This window comes from Gymnoscopelus microlampas (genome assembly GCF_963454915.1).
Source record: "Gymnoscopelus microlampas genome assembly, chromosome: 24".
Lineage (NCBI taxonomy): Eukaryota > Metazoa > Chordata > Actinopteri > Myctophiformes > Myctophidae > Gymnoscopelus > Gymnoscopelus microlampas.
Window position 1 is genome coordinate 16,598,616 of NC_139961.1, and position 11,653 is coordinate 16,610,268.

The 11,653-nt window shown below is 42.1% G+C and overlaps 1 protein-coding gene across 1 annotated transcript in view; it reads right to left on the bottom strand.

Annotated features, from left to right (window-relative positions):
• The window catches only part of jam2a (junctional adhesion molecule 2a), a 49,796-nt gene extending 43,216 nt beyond the window's left edge, over positions 1-6,580 (bottom strand). Inside the window, exon 1 of the mRNA XM_084050897.1 lies at positions 6,148-6,580. Within this exon, the coding sequence (XP_083907023.1) occupies positions 6,148-6,199 (52 nt within the window). The 5' untranslated portion in view covers positions 6,200-6,580. The remainder of the gene's footprint in view (positions 1-6,147) is intronic.
• Positions 6,581-11,653: the final 5,073 nt, after the last annotated feature.

Genomic DNA, 11,653 nt, shown 5'->3' on the forward strand with positions numbered 1-11,653 from the left:
CATTTGGCAAAAAGGGAAGAAAATGGGGCAAAGAAATCATGAATATTTGGCATAACATGGAAGAACCTTCTGCAAAAACACGGGGCACGAATGAATGCACAATCGGCGACAATAGCTGATCTACAAGCTCACTAGGGCTCCGTGCCAAACTATTTAATCTGCCCAGTTGGCCTGCGCCTTCTTCAGCCAGACTGTGGGCATGTGTGCGCCGGCCCGCGAGGCGCCACGCTGCGCTCCCTGGCGCAATGGGTGGCGTTCACACAAAAAAAAAAAACAGATGCACAAGCTCATGAGGTTGTTGTACATGGACTATCTTAGCTATTTAGCGTAGAACAAAGTACGATCTTATAGGGATTAAGAGATAACTAAGTTACAAAGCCACGGTGAAACGTGAAGGGAGATTCTATGCAGTAGCTTAAGACTGATGGACGAAAACAACACACACACACACACACGCTCACTTCAAGACAGTCCAGGGACCCAGCACAACAGGACGAGGACAATTAGAGGGTGTGTGAGAGCGTGTGTGTGCGGGCGTGCGCGTGCGCGCGTGTGCGTTCTCCTCGAGAACAAAGCCCCTCTGTGCAACTGTAATCCTGCACTTCTCTCCGCAAGCAACAGCTGCCTCCGTCAGCTATGGTGTGTCAGGGTGGGGAGAGAGAGAGAGAGAGAGAGAGAGAGAGAGATAAGGGTGATGGATACCCACAGCTCCACCCCAACCACACACTTGATATGTGACTCATATTTCCGCGATACAACGCGCACCGCCTGTAGTGGGGGAGCGCGGCTCGCTCCCATAGTCCTTCACCTTGAAACTTCACAACACGCTATTAATCACACGGATGTTTTTTTACACATAAGTAGCAAATGGGGTGCGTTTACAGCATGTAGCGCCTTTATCCAAAGCGCTTTAACAATGTGCATTTCATTCACCCATTCATTCACACACCGACCCATGTAAGACACCTGCACGCCAGGAGCAGTATGGGGTTCCGTGTCTTGATCAAGGACACTTCGACACTAACTCAGGCGGGAACCGGGGGGATCGAACAGGGAACCTTATGTTTCCCAAGCGGGGAAAATACCCCCCCCCCCCCCCCCGCCCCCCACGCCAAATCTCCTCGCCCGAAAATAGCCGATCTACAAGCTCACAGCATGTCGCGTTATCGGCTATTTTCGCCCAATGTTCGCCACACAGAATAGGGACGCTAGGATTCAATGTGCAAAAAGGAGTTGATGCCAACTCTCTTGCTTGGAAAACGTACGGCCTGATAGATCGATTGATTGAATTGTTTAGTCAGAAATGTAAACAGCACAGAGGTACAGTAAGGCATTAATGTTGTGATTTCGGTTGACCAACATATGGTCCCTAAGAGTCTCCATCTAACTGCTGTAAGGGTGGTGGTGAGTGATGGTTTCTGTTGAGTCGCACGCGCGGAGAACCAGACGACACCAGGCAGTATCACACGACAAGCTCTGAAGTTTAATACACACATAGAGCATACTGTATATACAGTATTGTACAGCGGACACGTGACGTGACCAGAAGATAATGGAACAAGGACAAGAACAGAACGGATAGGAATAGAACATGCGTCTGGTATCATTGTGCACAGACCTCAGTCGCTCTGATAAAGTAGTTGATGGTCATCGTATCACGGATATCGATATGCTTACGTAGATGCACATGTGTGTACTGGGTCAAGCAGATGAAGTCATACATCATGACAGTTAAGGCTGAAAGGATAACACAAAAAAAAGTCTTGGATTTGTCTAGCCCATTAAGACCTGAGGCAATTCTTAATTTTTTTTTCTAAATCCTAACAGTTTTTTGAAAAAAAAAAATAATAATGTTTTAAAGATTTTTCAAAAATAGCAGATCTACAAGCTCATAGCGCGGCACCAATAGCCAAAGAAATCTAAAGTGACACAGATGCGTTCCAGGTCCTAATGGGCTAGGACGTGTTTCCATTGCGGTCCTATGCATTCAATTCCTCAACATAGCATGAATAGATGAACGCAATAATACATGTGTCGTCAACAAATACAAACGCTACACAAAGGAGATGGGAAATGACATGTACCTCTCCTTGTATATGATTCATCTTCCAAAAGGGGACACACAAAAGACTTAGACAGTCTTTTGTGCCTGTAGCAATGAAGATGTATAATGAGTCGCACAATGGTCGCTCGGCTCGTTTGATAGACTAATTGCTCGGAGATAACGTTCTCCTATTATTTCTTTTCTGCACAATGAAAGCACTGTTGAGGGTGTATATACTTAAGTATAAGCCTTTCCCAAACCATGTGGCCCACAGGGGAGGAACATGTCTCCTGTTTCCGTAGCGTGAGGCGACTTGATTGATTAATTGATTTATCAATTGATTGATTGATTGATTGATTGGTTCATAAAGGGAAAGTACAATAACATTCACTTAACCACTTAAACCCCAGAATCGTTATTGTGGGGAAGGCTTTCGACGAAAATTGCAGATCGACAAGCTCACAACGCGACACGCTGCGTCGTGTTGTGAGCTTGTCGATCTGCCATTTTCGGCGAAAGCTTTCCCCACGATAACTGAAAACAGAAGAGACACCAGTATTGAGCCCTGAGGGACTCCGGTTACCCATATGGGGTTTGAGTGGTCAAATAACACAATAAAGTCAGAGACTTATTTCCATTGCGGTCCTTGGTCTTGGACAAACGGACATAACAACAAAGAACAGACATCCCTAAGCCCACTCGAAAAACTATACACTAAACTCTGTGACCTATAAAACCAAGACCTTATTAAAAGGGATAGTTCACCCCCAAAATGACTTTTGTTCACCCCATGGAGACTTGAATTCATGAATATTGTTTTTGTTTTTGTCGGCATTCCTAGGCCAATAATTTGATGACCGGCAGCGGTTCCGGTATTTGTGTCTCCTACCGGAAACCGCTGCCCACCGTCCGCTGGACATCAAATTATTGCATGAATTCAAGTCTCAATGGGATGATTAATAACGATAGAAAAAAAGTGTTTTTTTGGGTGAACTATCCTTTTAACAGCATAGATATTAAAGGGATATTTCACTTTAGAATGTCCTTCTAACGCGTGAGGGGGCCGTGATTTTTCCATTACTCTTTTCATTCATTTTTTTAATATATATTTTTTAATGTTTATCTTATTTGAAATTGAAATATCCCTTTAACAGCATGTGATGACTTGATGTACGGGTACATCCCCTGGACATGACGCTAGTATGTCACAGGGACTTATACCCCCAATCCAACACTTGATGCCGAGTGCCAAGCAAAGAGGCATTGGGCCGCATTTGTTTTTCTTTTTTTAAGTCTTTGGAATGATCCGACCTCCCAATCTCAAGGCGGACACTCTAACCACAAGCAGGCCAGTTGAGGGTGTGTATAGCAATAAAGGTTATAGCTTACTTTGGCTATTGAAAAATAGCAGATCTACAAGCTTGGCTACGGCTAACTTTGGCTATTGAAAAAAATAGCAGATCTACAAGCTCGTAGCGCGGCACCGAGTGCCGCGCTGCGAGCTTGTAGATCGGCTATTTTTTTTTTTTATCTTGAAAATGTTGTGCAGATCTTTGAATGCTTCTTTACCTCGCGGCTTAACAGGTGACCAGTGTTGTTGACAAACTAAACTAACCCCCCCCCCCCCGCGCGTTCATGTCCGCATGAGTGTGTTTTGTGGCCTGTCTCCCCCGGTCTGTCTGGATGCTGTGTGTGTGTGTGTGACAATGACAGTGACACAGTTCTGGAGGTGTCAGAAAGAATCCATCCAAACCATCGGGGCGTCACGTCACGCAAGGAGCTGGTACCTCTCTGCTTGCCCAGTGCCCAGTGGTGTAAAAGTAACTAAGTGCATTTACTCAAGAGTACAGTACTTAAGTTCACTTTGGAGGATTTTTTACTTAAGTGGAGTGTTTCCAATGTTCAATACTTTTACTTCTACTCCACTACATCTCAGAGGCAAATGTTGTATTTTTGAATCCATTACAGTTATTTGAAAACTTTAGTTGCAAGTTACTTTGGAGATTTGGATTATTATTACAAAACATACATTAACCACTTAAGCCCTATGTATACTTAGGCTGTTTGAAAATAGCTGATCTACAAGCTCGCAAAGCGACCCGTTGTGAGCTTGTAGATTTGCTATTTTTTTTGTACTTTTACTCAAGTAAAAGTGAATACCGGACTTTTTTTTGTAACAGAGTATGTCTACATTTCTACATTGATACTTTTACTTAACCCATTAAGAACTGGAACGTATCCGTGTCATTTTAGATTCCTTTGGCTATTCAAAAATAGCAGATCTACAAGCTCATAGCGCGGCAAATCATGACAATTTAAAAAAGAAAATATATATATATATTATATATATATATATATATATACCAGTGGTTCTCAAACGTTTTCATGTCAAAATGATGTGTATTTGGCCGCGGACCCCCATCTCAAAATATGTTGTTCCAGGGACCCCCAGAAGCAAAGATTTGAATTAAAAATGTTCACTTTAAAAAAATATATATGTATAGATTTGCCAAATAAAAACACAATTTTTCAAACAAATAGCAGATCTACAAGCTTGCATATCTGCTATTTTTTAATAGAGAAAAGGTATCAAATAATGGTGGTTTAAGTACAAAATGTGAGTACTTCTTCCACCAGTGCCAGTTGCCCAGTGCCCACCCACGCACCGCCCAGGGCTGGTGCCCACACACACACCCCTGGGTGGCACACACCCGCCTAGACAAACACAACTCCAGGCCAACTGGTGCAGGAACCCAGCCAGGATCCACTGGCGTCACTTCCCACTTGCGTAATTTGTTGGATTCTAACGGAAAGTCAGGGAATTCGGGGATCAAGTTATTCTGTTGCCAGTGAGAATGTTCCTACCTCTCCCACGATGCTACAAAACATCCATTAATACATCACTGTATGGATATAAAAAATATTTATTTTATATATATATATATATATGTCCACAGATATGGTATAGACAAATGCATTGAAACATCCACAAATAGTTGTATGCCTATATTTTAAAAAAACTAAAAAACTGCTTTGAAATATTCACAAACAGGCTAGTTATGCCTATGTAAAAAAGAAAAATGCTTTGCAATGTCCACAAATGTATGCCTATAAAATAACAAATGCTTTGAAAAACTTCCATGATTAGTAGCCATGCAGTAAATGCTTTGAAAACATCCACATTTTGGGCTACTGCATACATGTCATGTACAAGATAAACTGTTATTTTAAACAACTACGGTATTGAAAAGTGTTGACAAACACTGGCCATGGAACAGCTATATGCTAATAATGGTACTAAACCCTATTTACTAGGTATTAAATGCAGTATCCTGTGCCAATCATCTGTATTTTAAGCGCACACACACACACACACACACACACACACACACACACACACACACACACACACACACACACACACACACACACACACACACACACACACACACACACACACACACACACACACACACACACACACACACAAATATGAATGACCCATTCCCATCCAGCCAGTGAAGGTAAAAGTACTCACATTTTTAGTAAAAGTATCAATATTGCAATGTAGAAAACTCAAGTACAAATTCAAAATGTACTTGAGTAAAAGTGCAAACGTATTTGCTTTAAAATATAAGTACTGAAAGTAAAAGTACTCATTATGCACAAAATCACATGTTTCCAAAATACAAATCCTTTGAAAATAGCAGATCTGCAACGCGTTGTGAGCTTGTAGATCTGCTATTTTCAAATAACCATGACTGAAGCGGTTAACAAAGTATTTTACAGGTTTTACAAAGTAACTAGTAACAAATAATTGAGTAAAAGTACAATAGTTGCCTCTGAGATGTAAGTGGAGTAGCAGCAAAAGTAATTAAAAAAAATGGAAATACTCCAGTAGAGTAAAAAACATCAAATTGTATTTAAGTACAGTAGCCTACTTGAGTAGATGTACTTAGTTACTTCACATCACTGGTAGTATGAATTTCCCATTCCCACCCATCCCTCCATATTAACACCATGCAGTGAGGTACAGTACAGATGTGACTTACACTGCATCAGTAGAATCAGCACAGTGGGGTACAGTAGCGAGAGTGACTTACATTGCATCAGTAGAATCAGCACAGTGGGGTACAGTAGAGTCCTCCTCTCCATCCTCCTCCACCGAAGACAAGGAGTCAAACACGTCCTCCTGCTAGGGGCTCCTCAGATTCAAGAGCCACTTGTTCCACAACTCCTCTACAAATTAGTATTAAGGATCCCACACACACACACACACACACACACACACACACACGCACACACACACGGCAAGATACCATACAAATCACTGCTGCACCGGTCCGGATCAGCCCTGGGTCTACTCAGTGGCTGGTGATCAAGCCGGGCCAGGGACTGGAGGGGGGTTGGATCAGATCAAACGATCGAGGCGATCGATCGGTAAACACACACGCAACGATCGGGACTCCCAGCTCTCACAGGACGGACGTTTTACTATCTCCGACCCGCCGATTGATGCGTTCGGTTCATCCGTCCTGAGCTCCTCCTACGAGAGAGCTAGAGAGAGAGAGAGAGAGAGAGAGAGAGAGAGAGAGAGAGAGAGAGAGAGAGAGAGAGAGAGGGAGGAGGGACTTCCATAATAGCTAGCTAAAAAAAAGAGCAGATCTACAAGCCCACAACGCGTAGCGAATCTACAGGCCAATCGGCTTGTAGATCTTCCCTTTTTGAGGGGGTAGGGATAGCGTAGCCATGGTTCACACACGACGCTCGTCCGTCACAAGCGTCATGGCGCAACTCGTTCCTGGCTTTTGCGTTATCTCCGTTTACAACCCGTACATCTACACACACGTTCAGATTTCAAATATAAAGTGCTGACCCCACGGCCACGGATGTAACAAGTTAAAACGCCCGGGTCTAAGTCCCCGTATCTTCCGTATTGTTCAATAAAAAAATATTTACTTCTATTGGTGGCCATTTGTTCATAGCGTTATAATGTATCAGAGTGCAGTACACTTCCCAACCGATAGAGTCGCATAGTTTAAAGCGTATGGAGGAAATTCGGAAAAATGGCCACCGATCGGATTAAAATGCTTTTTATTGAACAATACGGAAAATACGGGTACTTAGACCTGGGCGTTTTAACTTTTTACATCCGTGGCCGGGGGGGTCAACACTTTATATTTGAAATCTGAACGTTTATGTAGATGTACGGGTTGTAAATGGAGAAAATTCAAAAACCAGGAACAAGTTGCGCCATGACTGTCATGATATTACAGTCATGTTTCAGGGCTAGGGAGAGCGACACCTAGCTCTGGTTCAAAGCGTTAGAAGGAGTTCTCCTTTAACGCTATGTTCTTTTCGAGCCGTTGCCCGCACAGCCCCGGCAGTGCAGCCTCTCGTCTCTAGTGAAAAATAAAACATACACTTTCGCTATTCACCAAAACAAAGACGGTGTTATGATGTTGAAAGCCTACCTTCCATAGTGGGAGCACTCGGAAAACCCCACCTCACGTCTAAAACACACTTTTTGGGGCAAAATGTAAAATATTTCACTGGAAGAAAAAATGTTTTTGTTGCTCCACTGCGTGCCCTACAGATTGGGTCAATGGCATTTTCTATTGACAACATCTTTAGGGGGCGCAGTGGAGCAACTAAAACATGTTTCCATTCGGTGGAATATTCTCTTTGTTGGTCAAAAAGTGTATTTTAGACGTGAGGTGGGGGGCTATGAGTGTTCCCACTAAGGAAAGTAGGCTTTTAACATCATAAAACCGTCTTTGTTTTGGTGAATAGCGAAAGTGTATGTTTTATTTTTTACGCTACTACCGGGGGTGTTCAGACAACGGTTCTAAAGTAACAACACATCGTTAAGGAGAACTCCTTCTTAACGCTATGAAGCAGAGCTATACGGGTAGAGCGACACCCACTGCGCCAGGGAGCGAAGCGACGCGCCGCGCCACAGCGTGGCCGGAGAAGGCGCACGCAACTGGGCAGATTAAATGGCTTTGGCCCGGGAGGTTGGATGCTTTGGCACGGAGCTCTCTAGTGCAGTGGTTCTCAAACTTTTTCATGTCAAGGACCCCCAAATTGACACTTATTAGCCCGCGGACCCCCATTTCAAAAGATATACCAGGGACCCCCATAAGAGAAGATATTGACGGCTCTCTAGCAGTGATTTTCAACCATTTTAATTTCAAGGAACCCCAGTTTGACATGCATTAGGGCTAGACCCCCATTAAATGGCATTTCTATCACTTGGACCGCAATTTATATTGTAAAATCTATGTCAATTTAACTCTGAGAGTGTACAAATGGAACCAAATGGACTCGGAGGGCAGCAACCAGCTAAGCTATTTCTTTAAAAAGGAGTAGCTCACCCAAAACAGTTCTTATTTTCTATCAAGTACACTTACACACCCCATGCAGTGGTGGAAAAAGTACTAAATTTACTTAAGTAAAAGTATCAATACTGCAATGTAGAAATACTCTGTTACAAGTAAAAGTTCGGAACTTAACATTTACTTGAGTAAAAGTACCAAAGTAAAAGTACTTAAATGTTTGAGAATAGCAGATCTACAAGCTCACACCTCGTTGTGAGCTTGTAGATCATCTATTTTCAAATAGCCTAGTTTTAAAATAGGGCTAAAGTGGTTAATGCATGTTTTATAATGTAATCATTTATATCTGCAAAGTAACTAGTACGTTTTCAAATAAATGTAGTGGAGTAAAAGTACAATATTTGCCTCTGAGATGTAGTGGAGTAGAAGTAAAATTAGAGACAATTGGAAATACTCCAGTAAAGTAAAAGTACCTCAAAATTGGACTTAAGTACAGTACTTGAGTAAATGTACTTAGTTACTTTACACCACTGGGAGTAGTTCAAACATATGAAAGTACAGAGTATTTCCATATTGCAGTATTGGTACATTTACTTAAGTAAAGAATGAGTAGCCTACTTGAGTACTTTTTCCACCACTGGTGATTTGGAACAAAATGGAGATTCTTCGGTGTAAAGAAAAGAGGATAGATGAGGTTATATACCTCTTATTAGTTTAGGACCCTCTTCCTAACCCTGTAAACAAATAAACAATAGGGGCCATTGTTTTAATGTTTCCTGTACTAGTGAATAGGTGACATGCAATGAAGGCCACCCATGTTGCATTTATAGGGCTATTGTTTGACGGCGGTGTAAAGTAAAGTACATCTACTCAAGTACTGTACTTAAGTACAATTTTGAGGATTTTTTTAATTTACTGGAGTATTTCAAAATGTCATTACTTTTACTTCTACTACACTACATCTCAGAAGCAATTAAGCATATATACTACTTTTATAATATTATACAATTATTTGAAAACTTGAGTTACTAGTAACTTTGTAGATTTAGATTAAATTACAAAAATGCTAAGCCCTATATATAGGCGTATACAAGGCGTTGCCTTGTGAGCCTGTAGATCATCTATTTTCAAAGGATTTGTATACATTTTATACAATTCAAAACTTGTGAAATGGGACATTCTGCATAACAAGTAATTTTAATTGTGGTACTTTAAATACATTTTGATGCTGATACTCTTATACTTTTACTCAAGTACATTTTGAATACCGGACTTGTACTTGTAACAGACTTCTACAATAGGCTATTGATACTTTTACTTAAGTAAAACATGTGAGTACTTCTTCCATCACTGTTGTTTCATTGTTCATTGTTGTATTATTTTGTTTCAAAATAATACAAATGTAAACATGTTTTATTGGTGGATCATTTCAATGCCTTGGTGGTCTGCACTTGGGAGTATCAAGGATTCCCCCCGTTCTTGTTGTGCAAAAAAAACACACAAGGGAATCACTGTATTCCTTGGCTGAGGTCTTATTACAGTCAATGGTCGTCATTGTTAAGACAAAGACCCCCCAAATTGATGCGTATTAGGTCGCAGACCCCCATTTGAAAGGATTTTGTGACCCCAATAATGGAGGATGTTTTTGTTGTTGGGTTAGATTAGGTAGGGAATTATACATCTGGAGAGAACAGCGATGGAGTGAAGAATCATTCTCTCTATATAGGGCTAACTTCTAATGGTGAAATTAAACTCGTCTACATTTAGCTGGGGACCCCCTGGGTTAGCAGGGAGTGTTTGGCGGGAGGAGTAGGCCGAAGGCTCTATGTCTTCCCGTCGGGGGCTCCTCACGGGCAGGTGAGTCAGTAGGTATACAGTACAACAGCAGCGACAACACATATAAATATGTGTGGAGGAATTAATAGGCTCTATATATGCACAGCAGCCCTATTATCACTTCCTTCCCAGGTGTTACCAATGATACTAATGAAGGCTCTGTTCCATTTTGTGTAGCACAGTGGTTTCCACGACCCCCATAACTCTGAGTGTACAAATGGAACCAAATGGACCTTTACGGGTCCATTTGGACCCTTACGGTTCCATTTGTACACTCTCAGAGTTACACACCTGTAAGGGGCCATTTGGAAGCCCATGAGGGTCCCTGGACCCCAACTGTAGACCCACTGGTGTAACAGAGTGTCTCCAGTGAGCCAACATGCAACAATATCAGCACCCTGACTCTGTTTGACCAGAATGGAACAGAGCCTTCATTAGTATCATTGGTAACACCTGTGAATGTCTTCATAATATGGCTGCTGTGAATAGAGCCTATCGGCACAATGACTAAAATTGGGGAGAAAAGAGGCAAAAAGCAAAAACATATTTCAACAAAATAATAAAAAAAATGCCTGTTGTTTTGTTTTTGAAAATAGCAGCATATAGGTCTAAATTGCTGAAACAGATTTTTGCAGCTATATTAACTCATTCCAATCCAATTTCCCTGGGGACCCCCCCTGGAACCCCACCAAGGACCCCTGCACTGCACCTCACTTTGAGAGCCACTGGCATACATGTGGTGTGTTGTTATTGAGAAAGTGGAATTCATGGCTCTGGGTCAAACATCTCAATATGTGCGCCCGGTGGTGTGACTGTCACAGGGGGGGCCACATGTGTCCCTGGGTGTGTCTCACACATTGTCACTGCTACAGTATGTGGTGTGTGTGGCGTGTGTTTGTGTGTGTGTAGGGGGGGGGTGTCAGAGGGGTGAATGAGGGCAACAGCTGCGGAGTGGCTAACTTTTTCTTCTCCGAGGGTATGATATGGTCGTGGTCGGAAAGAAACATCGTATCTCCATATTGCAGCCTTTTGTTTTGGTAAGTGAACGCCCTACTTTACGCGTTAAGAGTGTCGTGCAAAAGTATAGCACAAATAGCCGATCTACAAGCTTACAACCAGTCACATCGTGATGCATTGAGAGCTTGTAGATCTGCTATGTTGGCTAGATTTGGAAAACGTTTGAAAGTGACAAACACACAGTGTGTCTGTGGGTTTTATAAATACTGAACAAATGTAAGGTATTCACTATGTAACTTTTTTTTTAAATGAATAAAATGTAATTTTGTCTGTATGGTAGAGTATGTTAATACAATATAACTTCTACAATTGGGGTGGTTGTATTTGGTCTCCCTGCCCTTCTATTGAAGTTAGATCATTGGTTCTCAAAGTGGGGTCCAGGGACCCCCAGGGGTCCTTGGGGGGTTCCAGGGGGTCC